Below are 19,770 nucleotides of genomic sequence, written 5' to 3'. Positions count from 1 at the left end.
GCATCCCAGCAATACACACTGGAACATCTTCTAATCTCTTAGAATATTGTGAACCATTCAGATTATTTATGTGCTCCATCAGGTCTGTAGGATTGGGATCTCTCTTTAGAGTCTAAGAATACTTAGACACATGCCTTTTGCAGTATTAATGTGCAGCATTGTACAATTTGGAAAGAATAGATTTCTTAAAGGGGTTTTTCCAGGAGTAACATATTTATGACGTATGTTCAGGATAGGTCAACAATATATCATTGGCAGGGGTCTGACTCCTAAAAGTTACACCAGTCAGCTGTTTGATGAGGCCCCAGTGCACCAGCCACTTCCTAGGCCATTGATGTTATATTCCTCGGTTACATAGCCTAGGTACAGATACAGTGCTGCCCATAATTATTCATACCCCTGGCAAATTTTGACTTAAAGTTACTTTTATTCAACCAGCAAGTAATTTTTTGACGGGAAATGACATAGGTGTCTCCCAAAAGTTAATAAGACGATGTACAAGAGGCATTATTGTAGAAAAAAAAACATTTCTCAGCTTTTATTTACATTTGAGCAAAAAATGTCCATCCAAAATTATTCATACCCTTCTCAATAATCAATAGAAAAGCCTTTATTGGCTATTACAGCAATCAAACGCTTCCTATATTTGCAGACCAGCTTTTTGCATGTCTCCACAGGTATTTTTGCCCATTCATCTTTAGCAATGAGCTCCAAATCTTTCAGGTTGGGGGGGCTTCTTGCCATCACCCTGATCTTTAGCTCCCTCCACAGATTCTCAATTGGATTCAAGTCTGGACTCTGGCTGGGCCACTCCAAAACGTTAATGTTGTTGTCCGCTAACCATTTCTTCACCACTTTTGCTGTGTGTTTTGGGTCATTGTCATGCTGAAATGTCCACTGGTGCCCAAGGCCAAGTTTCTCTGCAGACTGCCTGATGTTGTCGTTCATGGTGCCGTTTACTGTGATTAGGTTCCCTGGTCCATTGGCTGAAAAACACCCCCAAAGCATTAGGTTCCCACCACCATGTTTGACAGTGGGGATAGTGTTCTTTGGGTTGAAAGCTTCTCCTTTTTTACGCCAAATCAAGGAAACATCATTGTGACCAAACAATTCCATTTTTGTTTCATCTGACCATAACACAGAAGACCAGAAGTCTTCTTCTTTGTCCAGATGAGCTTTTGCAAAGGCCAAGCGAGCTTTTGTGTGCCTTATTACTTGCTGGTTTAATAAAAGTAACTTTAAATAAAAATTTGCCAGGGGTATGAATATTTATGGGCAGCACTGTAAGTCCCATTATAGTAAAAAGGCCTGGGCTTCAATACCAAGTAGAGAATTAATTTTCAGGTGACCAACAGAAAATGGCAGACTGTTTAATATTTAGCAGTGTGGCCCTCATTTACCATTGTGACTGAATTATGGCCCATATTGTGTGCCATAATCCACTGTGCCTCTCTCGAAGAGAGATGTGTATCTTAGCTGGAAACTGGGGAAGGTTTAATGGAGAAGGGACATGGTTTAAAGGGATTTTCTGAGAGTAGAATATTAATGATCTATCCTCAACTTAGGTCAGTTATGGCTAACCTCTAGCACACCAGCTGTGGTAAAACTACGACTCTCAGCATGCTCCATTCATTTCTGTGGAGTTCTGAGAATAGTCAAGCAAGTGTACATCTTGGGAGTTGTAGTTTTACCACAGCTGAAGCAGATCATCAATATCTGATATGTGTGTGTGTGTGTTGGAGTTCTGAAACCCAGCACCGCCATTGATCAGCTGTGCGGCGCTCCAGTGATCCATACTGAATATTCTACTCCTGGAAAAACCCTTTAAGACATGACAATGAGAACCAAGGTAAACAAACCAATTAGCGATATAAAGTTAGACAAAAATGTGTCGCCATTCACTAAATTTATCTTCCAGCCTGAGCAACTGGGATCATTTGGTGGATCGTCAGACTGCTACTCTGTCTACATTTTAGACAAAATTAGTAAATCGACACAAATATGTTTGACCTTCAGGTCGTTTTCTGCCCTATTTTTCAAAGTTGTATGCTCTGTGGGGGGGCGTGGCTAGGCTGCCGAACGAGATGGCTGCCTGAGTGAAGAGCTCCTGCACCTTCTGCTACTATAATCCAGCCTGCTCGCTATCACCCACTGATACCAGTGAACAGCCTACCTCCCCAGATGCTTTACGCCTCAGCAGTCACGATGGGGAAGTCAAAGAAGCACCTACAGAAGCTGCAAGATGGGAATCTGGAGAATTACTTTGACTGGGGACGGACTAAAGATGGCGCCGATGGTGCAGACAGGCTGGCATCGGGATCTCCCGTCGGCGCGATGTCACCTGCGCTTGCAGCCCGTTCACCCTCCCCACCGATTCTACCAGGCAGCACTGACCTGCTACAAGTGTCTCCCCCGTCGCTTCCACCGACTCCAGAGGAAGCCAGAGTCCCGCAGCACCGCATACAGGGGATCCAAGATGGCGCCCGCTCCCTGGCGCGGCAAGAACAGCCGCTCGGCCTCCAACGCCAGCAAGTGATACAGCGGCAGCTGAGTGAGTACACCCCGCAAAGTACTGAGCCCCTGGACCCATTTCAAGCGCTCCCTACCTCAGATAAGCCTGTCACTGAGGATTCGCTTAAGACCATGCTTCTTGCCCTGAAGTCTTCCCTGCAGGCAGACATAGTGGGACTGATTAACCCTCTATCCGCCAGGCTGCAGTCCACAGAAGATAAAATGCAGCATGTAGAGGTGAAAATGGGCGAATTTGCCGAATCACAAAACGCCATAATAGATGCCCACAACGCCATGGCTGACGAGCTGGAGGCTATTAAATGGAAAATGGCGGATCTAGAGGACCGTTCCAGGCGGAACAATGTCAAATTCAGGGGCATTCCTGAGGATGTGGCCCCACAAGATCTGCAAACATACCTGAAAGGGTTAATAAAAGCTTTACTGCCACAGATCCCGATTCCTGATATGATTATTGATAGAGCCCACAGGCTTCCCAAACCTCCACACCTGGGCCCTAATATACCGCGGGATACTTTGGCGCGGATTCACTTCTTCCATACCAAAGAGGCAATCATGACGGCGGCAAGAAATAAAACTACACTACCTGCGCCATACCAGAAGATTAAACTATTCACAGACCTCTCCATGGTCACCCTTCGTCGACGCAGAGCACTTCAACCTATAACTGCAGCCCTCAGGGATAATGACTTTCCGTACAAATGGGGCTATCCTCTAAAGATCCTCGTCCGCAAGAATGGACAGACACACGCCATTAAAACCTTAGAAGAAGGAAAGCAATTACTCCATTTATGGCAGATTCCAATGTCTTCCAGCACTGTGGGATCTGACCCCACCACCAAGGCTTCCGAGGATCCACTTATAAGGGAGGGGTGAGCCCTGAGCCCTGGAGCCTAGCAATTGAGAACCTCCACAAGTGAACTGTTCTGTTCTTCACCATATTGGGACTCCCTGTGTTTCCATGTTCGGGCGCTAAACCAGCAGAGTCTATATGAATGGGTGCAGGTCCCTCTGACACCTTCACCCTTTTGAATTTACCTCAATCTAGTGCTGAACTTTCGCCCTGTTCTCGCCTAGACGGTTATATCCGTCTTGTTCAACACCCACTAAGCCTTAAACGAATACTTAAGCTTCATTCGTTGTTTGTTATTCTCTCCTCCCTCCCTCTCTCCTTCCTCTCTTCCCCTTGTTGTTGATATTAAATTCTAGACACGGTGTTCACACACTGCAATCTGCATTGGTAGTTCCCTCTTGACATCATGGGTCTTAAAATCATGTCCCTTAATGTTAAAAGCTTGAACTGCCCTCAGAAAAGGTCGTATATGTGGAAGGAGGCTTTAGCAGCTAATGTTGATGTTTTGTGTATTCAGGAGACCCATCTGCTACAAGAAGATGCTGACAGAGTGCGCCATCGCCTATTTCCTGAGGTCCTGCATTCACACTGTAACAAGAAAAAGAGAGGTACCCTGATTGCGGTGAAAAACACTGTCGCCTACACTCATATTAAATCTAAAATTGACCCACAAGGTCGATACATTATCCTAGTCTGCTCCATTAATAACATCATATATACGCTAGTTAATTTGTATGCCCCAAATTCACATCTGCTAGCTTTTTTACATAAATTGATGCGCAACGTGAACAGGCTTAAACAGGGGAAATTGGTTATGTGCGGGGATTTCAACACTGTTCTACATCCCAATATTGACTCCTCATTTTCGGCCAGACGCTCAGACGTGGGAGTTGCCACTTTCCTGCACTCTGAGGGTCTCGCAGATGTGTGGAGAGCACAACATAGCCTTGAGAGAGACTATACCTTTTTCTCCCCAATACATTTGTCTTACTCGAGAATAGACATGTTCATGGTGGACCATACAACCTTACTTCATACTATTTCAACTGATATTGGCCTCATTAAATGGTCCGACCATGCCCCGATTACTATCACCCTAGAAGAGCAATTTCAATCCACCAGACCCCCTATTTGGAGGAATAATACATTTCTCTTTAATAACCCAACCCATGTCTCTGAGCTTTCTGCACAACTGGATGAATTCTTCCAATTTAACAAAGGTTCAGTTTCTAATAAATTTATCTTATGGCAAGCCCATAAAGCGTATATACGAGGCTCTCTAATTAAACTGAACTCTGTTGTGAGGAAGCGCAGAGAACGGGACATCGCACAAACCTTAGAATGTATCGCCAAACTGGAAGCTACTAATAAACTGGCCCCAACATATCTGTGCTCCAATGAGCTTAGAGAGGCACGTAACAAGCTTAGCAGCCTACTTCTTCAAAACTATCATAAATCTCTTCTAAGACTTCGCTCTAGATACTATCACCAAAGCAATAAAGCTGGCAGACTTCTAGCACAACAACTAAAATCTCAACAATCAAAATCTAAGATTCCACATTTGCTACACCCCGAAACCAAAGCAAAACTGACGGACCCCCGAGACATTGCTAACCAATTTAAATTATACTACCAGTCGCTTTATAATTTAAAGGAGTCTACTCCTCTTCCCGGTAATTACTCTACGCTAGTGGAGAATTTTCTTTCTCACGCATCTCTCCCGACTCTCTCTCTGACACAATTACAGTCCCTCAATACACAATTCTCGTTAGCTGAAATTGATAAGGTCATCAAATCCCTAAAGATGGGTAAGTCCCCAGGTCCCGATGGACTCTCTAACGAATATTTTCGCCACTTCCAGAGCACTCTTGCTCCCTACTTGCTTGAAATATTTGAGTTAGTGCAAGACGGCCACCCCTTCCCCCCAGACATGTTGGAAGCACTAGTAGTTACTATCCCGAAACCGGGGAAAACCCCAGACGTTCCTCAGAACTTCCGCCCCATATCGCTGCTTAATTCTGACGTGAAAATTTTCGCCAAAATTATTGCTAATAGATTAGCTCCACTCCTCCCCTCTCTGGTCCATCCTGACCAGACTGGGTTTGTGAGTGGCCGACTGGCGTCTGATAACACTCGACGGATTGTTGATTTATTCAATTATGCTGAGGTACATGGCCTCCCAATGCTTGCGGTTACATTGGATGCGGAAAAGGCATTCGACCGCCTGCATTGGGACTACGCATTTTCTACTCTTCGCCAGATGGGTTTTTCAGGACAGATTTTGCAGTCTATCTACAGCTTATATTCCTCTCCAGCGGCGAAAGTCTGGGTTAATGGGGTGGTGTCAGAACCGTTTGAAATTACTAACGGAACAAGACAGGGATGCCCCCTGTCTCCCTTATTGTTTATCCTGGCGTTGGAACCCCTGGCACAATCCATAAGAAACTCACCTTCAATAGCCGGAATAGATATAGGTGGCAGATCCCATAAGATCACACTTTATGCGGATGATATTATCCTTACATTGACCAACCCCAGTAACTCGTTAGACGCTGCTATAGACATTATCTCACATTATGGGTCTCTTTCCTATTATAAAATCAATGGCGCCAAATCTCAAGCTCTACCTATCAACATCCCGCCGGATGAGGTTGCCTCCCTGAAATCCTCCCAAGACTTAGACTGGCAAACTTCGGAAATCCCATACCTAGGGGTTAAGATAACCTCTCCGTGTTCCTTGCTCTACAATAGAAACTACCTCCCCCTTCTTGATACCATGATAAAAGATCTTGGCAGTTTTTCTATGAAGGCTTTATCCTGGGTGGGAAGAGTGGCATCGTTTCAAATGATGACACTCCCCAAATTCATTTACATATTTCGTGCCCTCCCAATCCCAATCCCTATGACATTCTTTAAAAAAGCACAGATGACCTTGGGTAGGTACATTTGGGGTCCAACCAAGCCGAGAGTAGCACGGACACTATTATCCAAAAAGAAGCAAGTGGGCGGACTAGGCCTCCCAGATATCAGAGATTATTTTCAGGCGGTGGCACTCTCCTTTGTCCGTGAATGGTGGTCCCCAGATATCAGTAAAGCCTGGATCCAGATTGAACAACACACCATCAAACGAGCCTCATTGAGAGACTACCTGATTCATCTGTTGTGGAGCCCAGCTAGGTCAGGTGAGGGTCTACTGACAATGAGACTAGCTAGTAGCCTATGGTCTTCCATACATAAATCACAGAGGGATAGTGTGGCCACTCTCCTCCCGCAAGCCACTTTAGGAACAATAGAACTGACTATCCCTGACATTAACTTGACAGTCTGGCGAGAGAGGGGTATCACTTCTGTCTCTCAGATCATGTCGAATGGCTCTCTTCTCCCCTTTGAATCCATTCATAGCCTGTTCGCGTTGCCGCATACAGAATTTTATAACTTCCTTAGAATTAGACACTTCATTGCCAAGATCACGCAGAATCCACCCTCCATAAACTCTGATATATGGAGGCTGTTCCGCTCCCCGTCTCTTTTTAAAAAGCACACTACGCGCTACATGTATGATGTTCTGGGGGAAAAAGCTACTTTTACCAAAACTTTACCCATCACAAAATGGGAAGCAGAATTGGGGGAAACCTTTCCTGATGAACATTGGTCTCAAGCCATTAGATTCCTTACCTCCAATTTCAAATGTGTCTCCCACTATGAAGCAGGGCTGAAGACCCTCTTGCACTGGTACTTCACTCCACAGAGACTACACAAGATTTACCCTTCATCCTCCCCCCAATGTTGGAGAGGGTGTGGAGCTAGAGGCTCATTACTCCATATCTTATGGACGTGCCCCATACTTACCCTGTACTGGCGCAGTGTTTTTGGCCTGATCACGGAGATAACTTCTCAGGTTGTTAACCCCCGGCCTGAACTGGCTCTTTTATTCTTAGGCATACATGGTATACCCCCTGAATGCAGGAACCTTGTTGGACACATACTACTTAGTGCTAAACTAGTTATCACACGGGACTGGAAGCAAACAGCTCCACCTGATATAGCAGAGGTTATTCTAGAGATTAACAAATCCTGTAGGTATGAAAACCTAATACCTGCCTATATTCTACCGTTGAAATCTAGGTTGCTCACTTGGAGCCCATGGCTCAATAATTCTAATTATTCACCCTGAACTATAGAAGATTACTAGGCCTGAATTGAAACATGAATGTAGCAATATGACCAAGATAGAAGGGCCCTTTGAATCAGGACGAACTGAGATTAGACTGCCTCACTCCCCCCCTCTTTCCTTCCTGGTCTTCCCTCACCCCCTTCTACCCTTTATATTTTGATATTAAGGTCCGAATGTTGAGGACCATGCTCTTATACTATTGCGTAAACTGCAAACCATTGATGTATTTGAATGTTTTTTCAGCAAGCCTATTGTATAGGCGTATATGGTTACTTTTTCTAATTTTGCAAAATATGGCTTACTTGGCCATTTATTGAAAACACCAATAAAAAAGATTTACTCTAAAGTTGTATGCTCTGTGTAAGAGCAGTATACTATACATTTTGTGGGAATAAATATATTTGTCCTGCATGGTTCTTGCATTACATCCAAGTGAATGTAGTCTGAGACTATGCTCTCTGTAAGCTACTTAAAGATTATAAAGTGATGTGTAGTAAGAAAGTGGCATTTAAAAGCATACAAAGGAAACTACAATTTATTTATTTTTTTACATTTTTCACATTGTTTAGTTTTATATTGCCTCTAAAACTCCACTACCCTGTTTTACATTCCTGGTGGGCTAGGGACCTCTAAAGTTGTGCCCTGAAACCTTGGGGTAGTAATGGCATCTTTACTTTTATGTTTAAGGGTTAGACTGTGGAAAGTATGTTTTCGGTCCACTGAGTATGCTACACATACAGAACAATCTCTCAATTGTAGATGCTCAGGGAAGCAAGATTTGAGCATATTGGATTTCACTGTGCACCATCCTTTCGTTCTGCTGGGTGAGATTTATCAAAACTAGTGCAAGGGAAAACTGGCTTAGTTGTCCATAGAAACCAATTAGATTCCACCTTTCTTTTTCCAAAAGAACCCTGAAAAATGACAAGTGGAATCTGATTGGTTTCTATGAGTTGCTATGCTATGTGTTTTCCCTTGCACAAGTTTTGATAAATCTTCCCCACTGTCTTGCAGTGTCTTCTCTCCCTCTTCCCACTGAAATAAACATGAATGTTTACCTGTTGGGTGTGGTAGTGCCATTATAATAATTGTCAGGACTTCTGTACTCTGGAATGCGGGACCTGGTAGCCAGGTCTAATGGTAGGACGTTCCTGTTATTTTTATTATACTCTGTATACTCTCAATACTCTTATGTAGGGGGCTATATACAAAGACCATCTAAATCAATTTACATTTGATTTTTAAGGGTGATTTGGTGTAGGTGATTATATGGATTATATGTTTTAAATACATTTTGGGTTAGTTAAAGGGAATGTTTGACCAAAAAGTTAAATTAAGTAGAGGCAGGAGGGTCACTTCTGAAAGTCCCGCTGTTCCAGCACTGTGTCTCCCATCCCCACTGTATGTGCTTGACTGGATGTGATGAAGTGCCCTTTCCATTTATTTGACCACTGCAGCCAGTCACTTACCTCAGCATTTACTTGTGCAAAAATAGCACACCACTGTAGAGGCTCAGCAATCCAGTGCTGTGTGCTTTCAAAAGGTGCCTCTAATTAGACAACCCCTGTAATAGGTGGCATAAACTTAGACTAGATAGTGTAAAAGTGCCACTAATGAGCCACTATGATGCATCTGGCAGATTTTTTGACTTTTGTAGTCTACATTTACACATCTAAATAGCAGGATTAGTAAATCTGTCCCATTGTTATTTTTGCTGGATTTTTGGCCATATTACTTTATGGCCTCTCTAAATACCTTGTTTTTTTTTAGTTTTAAAGGGGTTGTCCGGGTTCAGACCTGAACCCGGACACACCGTTATTTTCACCCAGGCAGCCCCCCTGAGGCTAGTATCAGAGCATCTCATGCTCCGATGCGCTCCCTTGCCCTGCGCCAGATCGCGCAGGGCACAGGCTCTTTTGTTTATCATAACACACTGCCGGGCGGAGGCTTCTTCCCGGTGTTCGATGACGTCACCGGCTCTGATAGGCGGGCTTTAGTGCTGCCCTAGCCGTTTTACTGGCTAGGACCTTGCTAAAGCCCGCCTATCAATGCTAGTGACATCACCAGGCTTCCTGGCAGCCCCAGAGAGAGCTCCTGTACGTCACCGGAACTCCTAAAAATGCCTTTAATCGCGCAGGGCAAAGGAGAGCATCAGAGAATGAACTGCTCTGATGCTCAAGTCAGGGGGGCTGCCTAGGTGAGAATGGAGATATGTCCGGGTTCAGCTCTGAACCCGGACAACCCCTTTAACCATGTTTCTCTTTTTTTGTGGGGAATAAAGTACTTTTTTTTATTACTTAATTATTTATTTCATTATTTGTGTGTGTACATTTCTTAGTGTGTTACGGACTTCCCCAAGAATAGTTTGGTTTTGGACACACGTGTGGCTCCCCGTGTAATATCTATTATTCCCACCTTACTCTCTTGTTTAACCCACTGATTTTCTGACTTCATATGCTATTTGTGTGATTCTATGGGTCACATTTATTAAGACCAGTGTTTTAGACGCTGGTCTTAATAAAACCCTATATCTGGCGGTGGATCCGCCACAGTTCTAAAAAAAAGGCTCTGTCCTCTACATAACTTCGTCTGATCCTCCACCAGTTCTAAATATAAGATTCCTAGCTTTCTTACATTTAGACCTAAAACAGGTGTACAATATGTTAAATGAGACAGGCTTGTTGGATCGTCCCCTTCCCGCCCACGCCATGCCCACAATTTTAGACCTGGTGTGAGCGGGAAGAAGTCGCAGACTGCGGCACAACTAACTGTTGTGATGCAATCTGCGCCTTAAATACACCTAATTTAGGCATATTTCAGATTGATAAATGACCCCCTATATGTTATAATTAATTCCTATATGTATGCTTTGTTTCTTCGGATTCATGTGTTGTATCTTATTACTGTGGCTTCACTTCTGTGCTTTCAAATTCGGATTCCATGTGGATTTTTAGTTGATGTGTTATATGCTTTTTATGTATTAATATACAGTATTCAGAATCATCCATGGTTACTATATCTTGTAGACTTTACTTTTAATAAATTTGTAGAGAATTTATACCTTTTCAGAGGGGTCCTAGTATATTTTTTCAGATTTCTGTATGTGCTAAGTGTTACTTTTTCTTCACTTAAGGGTATATGAATTGTCTATATCGCCTATGTTCATCCAGCTCAACATATGTGATCAGCATGTAACATCTCACAATATACTGATTGCTGATACATGATAGTATTTTACAAAGTAACTCAAAGTGATAACTCAGAGATTTTCCAGTCAGTCCTATTTGATATAAGACTCTCTTTTCTCCAGTGCCTTGCTTTAAATTGTCTTTTAATATACTATTGAACTCACCAAAGTGTGCCGTTATGATGGTAGCAGGCTCCATGACCATTACTCATGAAAATGGCTTGAATCTGTGGTTCCTTCTCAGCATCCTCCAAAATGATAAAGACAAACTGGGTGGGTTTTGAGCAGGCAATCAAGATACCAATATTTCCTGATGGATATCTGATTTATAGTCAAGGAAGAAGGATTATGTTAGCAATCTAGAAAACATAATTTCTTGTGTGTAAAATAAAATATGAAGCATAGTTTGTATAATCTGAGGAGTAGTTTTAAATATAGCATATTAAAAGCTTACACTTCACATGTTTACATTGACATACTTAAAATATTTTTTAAAAAAAGTCTAATACATTAAAGGATAATAATTATAAAAAAATAAAATTTCTTAAAATGATAGAATGACTAAGGCTGTCTAACTATTATTTCACTAATACTTAAATTTGGCCTTAAGTTACAAAGGAGTACATCAATTATGGTCCAAATGCCTATAAAATTTGCCAATCTGATGAATTGGGAGCATTCTTGAAGTGATTACATGGGCCTGATTTGTGTTAAGTTGAAAAGCAATTTTTATTTTCTGGCAGAATTATGCAAATTAAAATGAATAATGTTTCCGCAAAAAGTTTTTTGTAGTCTTTGATGGTAGTTTGTTGTTCATTCACAATGTATCACTTTATTAAAGGACTCTCAAAGTTAATTTCCACCTAAAACAAAATACTGTCCATATATTAATAAATCAGATATTATACCAGCAGTCACATTTTGGTAATTATTTACATTTTACTTTAAGGATTATGGCATTTTTCCAGAGGGCCAACCCTTTGGGTATACAGGTGCTTAAGGGCCATGTTTTATAATGGGTCCATTATTGTCAGAGCTTTGGCCCACTGGAGGGTTCTCTGGTAAGCCAATCCAACCTTGCATTTTTCTATTAAATTGCAGACATTTTTCCAAAAGTAGACCCAGAAGTGCAACCATATTGCCTGTGACTTTTCAATTATCTTAACCGTCAGTCTCAGAGAACCTAATTCCAAGGTGACAAACACTATGGCTGCCCATTGTGCAACAAAACAAAAAAGAAAAATGAAAAAAATCACGTTTAGCACCCAACCTGCTCCTGTTAGAATACAGAAAGGACTTTAAACCCACAGGGTGCATTTATGCTGGTGATGGTGGTGTTGTTGTTAAGCAGTGTTTCTGCTATATAATATTTATTACCTATCAACAGGAGATCTCTCTTTTTTGCGTTAAAAAAAATGCATTTAAAACATGATATGATTTTTTCATAATGTCTTTTTAGGCTTATAGTAAACATCTGGCTGTATCATTTTAGCCAAAATAAATAAATAAAAAACATGTACAAAATGCTAATTTATGATAAAGGTCCAACTGCTTGGGCTCCTGCAGTTGCTAGAGTCAGTGACTCCTCCCTTCCTATCATCATATATCTGTTTGGGAAGTTGTATGGAGAAGAGATTACAGGGGTTGTCCAAGTTACAGAAAAAAATGACTGCAAAACTGATGGTCAGGAAAATATACATTAGATACGTGAGGTCTAGCAAAAGAAGAAAAATGCTATTTCCACACGTACCTATTACTGCTCTGGCCCCTTTGTTTACATGCATTTTCAGAGCCTTGGGGGGAGGGGGGGGGGGTGTAATAACATTTTGTCTCATTTTTTCTCATGAATATTTGTGGGTGTCTACTATGACTGCCTTTCCCCTCCCTCTTGGTTTTCTTTGCTGACACAGATGGCTCTTCTCCTGCTGCAGTCAGGGCCGGCCTTTGGGGTGTGCGGGCTGTGCGGCCGCACAGGGCGCCATAGCAACAGGGGCGCTGGGCGGCCGACAGCTCGCAATGTAATATGCGGCAGGCGAGGCTGCACTTGTGTTCTCCCTCGGGGCGCCCCCTCCATCTCTCCCTCCCCTGTCTGACCTGATTCGTTCCTCCTCCCCTGTGTCTGACCTGCCTGCTGCCCCCGCAGCTGCCAATAAGAAGAGAGATGGGAGGAGGAGGGGAGGGGCTGAGGCCACTGCACCACCAATGGAGATAACTGACCTGTAATACAAATACAGGAGGCGGGTGCCGGAATCAAATAGCCGGCACTCGACCTCTATGACAGGGAGCTGCGATCAGCTGCAGTACCTGAGGGGTTAACTGCCGCTTATCGCAGCTCCCTGTCACAGAGGTCGGGTGCCGGCTATTTGATTCCGGCACCCGCCTCCTGTATTTGTATAAGAAACGTTGGTGGCACAGTGCGCCCCCCCCCCCCCCTCAACACCCCAGTATAAGAAACATTGGTGGCACAGTGGGAAGTGCCAATGAGGGTTAAAAAATAATAAAAAAAATTAACTCACCTCCTCCAGTTGATCACGTAGCTGCAGGTCTCCTGTTTCTTCAGGACCTGTGGTGACGTCACTAAGCTCATCACATGGCCCATTACCATGGTGATGCATCATGTGATGCATCATGTGATGCATCATGTGATGCATCATGTGATGAGCACAGTGATGTCACCACAGGTCCTTTGACAGATTCTGAAGAAAGAACAGGAGACGATCAATTGGAGGAGGTGAGTTAATTTTTTATTTATTTTTTAACCCTCATTGGCACTGCCCACTGCGCCACCAATGTTTATTATATGGGGGGGGGGGTGCACTGCGCCGCCAATGTTTATTATACTGGGGTGTTGGGGGGGCACACTGAACCACCAATGTTTATTATATTGGGGGGCGCACTGCGCTCATGTTTGTTATATTGGGGGGCGCACTGCGCTCATGTTTGTTATATTGGGGGGCGCACTGCGCTCATGTTTGTTATATTGGGGGGGCGCACTGCGCCAATGTTTATTATATTGGGGGGGGCGCACTGCGCCACCAATGTTTATTATACTGGGGTGTTGGGGGGGCGCACTGAACCACCAATGTTTATTATATTGGGGGGCGCACTGCGCTCATGTTTGTTATATTGGGGGGCGCACTGCGCTCATGTTTGTTATATTGGGGGGGGCGCACTGCGCCAATGTCTATTATATTGGGGGGGCGCACTGCGCCACCAATGTTTATTATACTGGGGTGTTGGGGGGGCGCACTGCGCCACCAATGTTTATTATACTGGGGTGTTGGGGTGGCGCACTGCGCCACTAATGTTTATCATACTGGGGTGTTGGGAGGGGCGCACTGCGCCACCAATGTTTATTATATTGGGGGGGGGGCGCACTGCGCACAACGACGGGTTAGGGAAATTTCACAGCAGAGTGCGCATGCGCTGGGAGCCTCGCCGGCGGTTAGGGTAGGGAAAAATTATGGGCCAGTGCACAGGAGCGGTGATCGGATGGATGTTCTCAGCTGGACACCGGCCGACACTGCGCATGCGCTGGGAGCCTCACCAGCGGTTAGGGTAGGGAAAAAGCACTGGCCCGTACGTAATTTTTCCCTTCCCTAACCGCTGGTGAGGCTCCCGGTGCATGCGCAGTGTCGGCCGGTGTCCACCTGAGAACATCCATCCGATCACTGCGCCTGCGCACTGGCCCATAGTTTTTCCCTACCCTAACCGCCGGCGAGGCTCCTGGCGCATGCGCACTCTGCTGTGAAAATTTCCCTAACCTGTCGTTGTGCGCCTGCGTGGCGCTGCACACCTCCTCACATCATGTCCGGTTCGACTGGAAGTGACGAGGGTAGGGAGATCTCACGAAGTAGTGAAGTATAACATTACACCGGCCTTTGGGGTGTGAGGGCTGGTAACTACTTGGTTGGATAGTCAGCCAGCCTATGCCATGATGCCAGCAACAAGCAGTGTTTTTTTTTTTTGGGGGGGGGGGGGGGGGGGCACCACAAGGTTAGCTCGCACAGGGCGCCTGAACACCTAAGGCCGGCCCTGGCTGCAGTTCTTCCCAGTAGACACTGACCTCAGACAGAAATTCTTTCTTCTGGTTGATCTCCTGGCCATTTACATCTTGCTGCTTCTTCCATTTATACAGGCAAAGTATTTTACCTGTTACAGTCCAGTAAACTATGCTCCCACCCTGTTCACTTTGACTAGAATTCCTCTTCTGCTTTTTGGGTTATAAAAGCTAATAAGCCATTCTGCCTTCAGTAAACTGCAGGGTGTGTGGCTTCACACAAGCAAGCTCCACCTACTTTTTAGACCTCAGTGCTGGTGTTCGTATGGTCCATATACACTGGCAAGCTATCCTCTATGAGGGTGCCTTCTGAATGGACTGGACATGCTTGACAGCTCACAGCTAAGGATGGATCCAGCATGACGAGACAGCTAAGCCAGCAGACATCAGCAGTGAGGAACCATGCACAGGGGGCGTGACTTGTCCCTCCAGCAAGCACAGCCCACAGATCAGACTTCATGACGTTCCATGTACAGGGCAGGACTGCTCTCTCCTGCAGCCCTAAGCTTGTGCACGGAATGTCAGAGCAGGCAAAGAAGCTGATGTCAAAGTTCATGAAGCACTAAATGAAATATGAGAAAGGGGACACTATAGAAAAAAAAATGAATTGAAAATTCATTATTTTAGTTTAGGTAGAAATATGCAGAATAATATATAATATATAAGAATAAAAAAATAACTTGGACAACCTCTTTAATCATGCATCTTAAAGGGGTTTCCAGCATTAGAAAACATGGCTGCTTTCTTCCAAAAACAGCATCACACTTGTCATTAGGTTGTGTGCAGTCTTGCAGCTCTGCCCCATTGACTCCAATGGTTAAGCTGCATTACCAGACCCAATCCATGGAAAGAGGTGTTGCTCTTTTTTGAAGAAAGGTTTTTCTAATATTGTCCAGGATTTTATAAAGATTTTATAAATAACTTCAGAATAGGCCATCAATATCTAATTGGTGGGGACCATCACCCCATATCCCCACCTATCAGTTACTCTGCAGAAGCTCAGGTGATGAACCTACATAGCTTTATCCACTGTATAGTGTTTGTAACTGATTACTAGCGCACATCTTTCAATGAAGTGATTGGAAGCAGTGCTGCAGTAACCGGTTGCGCCCCAAAATTGGTCAACAGCACCCCATATGTAGTTGTAAACTGCTGTATGAGCACACCACAGGGCTCAGAAGGGAAGGAGCGCCATTTGGCTTTTGAAGGGGAGATTTAGCTGGTATGGTTCTTGAGTGCCTTGTCACATTTGCAGAGCCTCTGAGGGACCAGTGTAAAACTTCAAAAAGTTAACTCGCTTTGCGAAAGAAACTCTTTAAGTAATCCACCTACATATATAGTGATTGGCTTCACAGATGCTTCATAGAATTTTCGATAAGATTCGATAAGTACTCTTATTATTATGCTGTACTTCCTGGTTTTAGAAATACCCTACATGAGGCCCATTCTTTTGCCTGGACATACAACAGGGCTTAGAAGTAAAAGAGCGCTTGCACCAAAGACTTTGTTACCCAAGAAGATCAGAAGTAAAGAAGACCCCAGTGAGACACTTCTTTTTAGTCCAAGACACCATTTTTGTATTTATTTATTTTTTGAAATCCAATAGTTCCAAAGTGGTTTTGTGTCAAATGACTGGGCTATATATATGTAGAATAGGCCCTGGTGTTAATTGTTGAAAATGAATTAAAGTGGAAAAACCAGGGGTGGAATATATTGTAAGGGTATTTTTTAAGTACTAATTGGTTCTGTCCCCTTTAAATTTGCCTCTTTTATATTACTTTTAGTATTCTGTGTAAGGATCAATTCCTTGTAATACCCACCCTCCATCCTTGTGCTGATAAGGCTACATTCCTTAGTAGCGATCTCCGAGACACATCTCAGGACATGTGTGATGCACACTGGGGGCGAGGCCGAGGTGTATAGCTCTGGTTACACACATACATTAGTGGGGACTCCACTTGGAACTTCATCCTAGGTAGAATGTAAGTATTGATTTGCCCTATCTCTTGTATACCCTGGGGTGTCGGTCATGTGTTATAATGTGGTAGATAGCCATGTGTTATAGCATGGCAAACTGGATCGCTACCTCATATTGCATATTTAGGCTAGTGATGTTTACTTGATTTAATCACACTTAGTAAATATATATTAGTCACTTAGAGTAAGGTTATTCATTCTCAAATCTTTTGAATTCTAGTTACAGGGCTATGCTGATTTGAGGACCAATGTAGTGATTTATGCAGCTTGTGCTGACAACTAAAAAAGCTCTGGGGTCAAATAATAAATGGAATACCGGAGAAGTTACCTTAATTCGGAAACTACACCTCAAGGTTTTTATTAAGGAGTGCAGTGAGCATTTTGACCCCACAGGAGTTTTGCAAAAAGCAATGCACAGCAGGTGCAAAGTGAAAATTGATATTTTTCCACAGATGTGCCATTTAAGTGCCCAATATATTGTGTGCAGATTGTGCTAGAGTGAAAAGTAAGTCCTATTTATTATTCTGCTGAGTTTCCTCATTTGAGAAACCCCCTACATGTGGCCCTTTTATTTTAACTGAATGTATGAAAGGGCACAGGAGAATAAGAGCACTATGTGCATTTTGACTCTCAATGTGGTGACAACTGTAGAGGCTCTGGGTGAAATAATAAATGGAACTCCTGAGAAGTGACACCATTTTGGAAACTCTGACTCTCAAGTTATTAAGGGGTTGAGTAAGCGTTTTGAAGCCACAGGTATTTTGCAGAAATTAATATGTAACAGAACATGCAAAATGAAAATTGCAATTTTTCCACAGATATGGCATTTTGGTTTGCAGTATGCTGGACCCAGCTCATGCTATCCGAGACTCATATCAAACTACTTGAATTGATAGGCAGGCTCTACTAGGTACCGAAATGCCATAAATGTGGATGTAAGCTGCTGTATGGGCACATGTAAACCTACAAGAAACTGAGTCTTTAAATGGCCATATGTAGAAAAATAACAATAATCTTTATTAAATAAGTCACAATAATATAAAAAGATGAAAAATACAACCACTGAGGGACAAGAGGTAAATATATAATTATGTCACATATAAGAACTGTGTGGAGTCGATATAAACACCATAATGTATATAATTCTCAGACATATCTATGGACTATAAATTTAAAGTGCCCAGTTCACCAAAACAAATTATAAGTCTGATGAAAAAATCCACCTCAGAAGAAGGTGTTTTGACGAAACGCGCGTCGGGGTGTGCGCTCCTTCTGAGGTTTACAGTAACAGCATGGGTAAGCTTTGTCTCATTGCACGATTTTGCTTTTCCTTCTGTGTGAGGGGTACTTGGATTTTTTTTTATCAGACTTATACATTTACCTCTTGTCCCTCAGTGGTACCGCACTTTAGCGGTTGTGTTTTTCATCTTTTTATATTATTGTGACTTATTTAATAAATATTATTGTTATTTTTATACATATGGCCATTTAAAGACTCAGTTTCTTGTAGGTTTATGTGATTTCCATGAGTTGGCCCTTTTTTTGAGGGATTATTGTACCTTATCCAACTTTGAGATTGGACAGAAGTACTTTTTGCTGGCTGGTAACCTATATGCTCTAATTGTATGGGCACATGGTAGTGCTGAGGAGGGAAAAAGGTCAATTTGGCTTTTGGTGTGCAGATTTTCTGGAATGGTTTTTGGGTACTCATCACATTTACAGAGACCCTGAGGTACTCAAACACTATAACCCCCTAAGTGACCTCATTTTGGAAACTAAACCCCTCAAGTTACTTACCAAAGGGTGCAGTGAGCATTTTGACATTGCAGGTATTTTGCAGAAATTAATAAGCAAGGGTCTGCACAAAATCAAAATTGCAAGTTTTTCACTGATATGACATTTCAGTCCTTAATATGCTGTGCCCAGCTTGTGCAATCTGAGAGACACACCACGCCCCTTACATTGTTAGTTGGGTTCTACTGGTAAAAATGTCTGTTCTGCAATAGTTTTTATTCATTTATTTTTTATGGTGTCCAAATAACAGGGTAGATCTTGTGATATTTTTATGGAGCCGGTCGTTATGGATGCGGCGATACCTACTATATGATTATTTTTTATTGTTATGTATTTTACAATAGTAAATGGCTTGATGAGGGAAAGTGGGCTTTTTTTTAAACTTGAAACTCTTATCTTTTTATTTTTATAAAACACATTTACTTATTTTTTTACTATTTATTTTGTACCTCTATGGGACTTAAACTTTTGAGGGCCTGATCGCCGTTACAATATAGTACAATACATGCTGTATTGTACTACATTGCAACTGTCAGCTTCACACTGACAGTTGCCTATGAGACCCAGCGTGGGGACTGGGCCTCATAGGCAACTATACATAGCAGACCCGGAGGCCTGTGTATGGCTTCGGTCACCACTTATGCAACTATCAACATCCTGCGATCTCATTGTGGGGAGCCGATGAGTTAAGAGAGGAAGTCCCCTCCCTCTGTAATTTCCTTGATGCGGTGGTCAGCATTGACAGTGGCATCTAGGGGGTTAATCTACCTGCACTGGAGTTTTAACTGATGCCGGCAGATACAGTAACAGCCAGGCCCCTGTCCCTGGTCGGGCAAGCACAGCTCTTGTGTCCACCCCATCAGTGGCCCATACTTGCAAGGCATGGGTTGGGAACTCACTTTCCGCTGTATGGCACAAGTCGAGTAGGGGTTGAAATAACCCATAGATTGACAATAATAGTTTTTTTATTTTTTTTTATTGCAGAAGTGAGAATCACAATTCTGGTCCTCAAATATCCCTAGAGAACTTCCTGAAAACATAATCTTGCAGAAAAGTCAATGGATGGATTTGATTTTTCCTAGTACAGTATATAATAGCAATACTGTTATCTAGATAGAACCGCACTTACATACCCATTCGAGGCACAATGAAAGGAACATTTCAGAGATGAGATTAACATTTTATGTCTCTACAAA

At 43.0% G+C, this 19,770-nt stretch overlaps 1 protein-coding gene across 1 annotated transcript in view; it reads right to left on the bottom strand.

Annotated features, from left to right (window-relative positions):
• Positions 1-19,770, bottom strand: part of ERICH6B (glutamate rich 6B) — a 172,885-nt gene that overhangs the window by 39,377 nt on the left and 113,738 nt on the right. The window contains exon 10 of the mRNA XM_044287614.1: positions 10,909-11,064. Coding sequence (XP_044143549.1) covers positions 10,909-11,064 — 156 coding nt within the window. The remainder of the gene's footprint in view (positions 1-10,908; positions 11,065-19,770) is intronic.

This window comes from Bufo gargarizans, chromosome 3 (assembly GCF_014858855.1).
Source record: "Bufo gargarizans isolate SCDJY-AF-19 chromosome 3, ASM1485885v1, whole genome shotgun sequence".
NCBI classification, from domain to species: Eukaryota; Metazoa; Chordata; class Amphibia; order Anura; family Bufonidae; genus Bufo; species Bufo gargarizans.
Note: the sequence above shows the minus strand (reverse complement) of the source record. Positions and strands in the feature narration are given on the sequence as shown.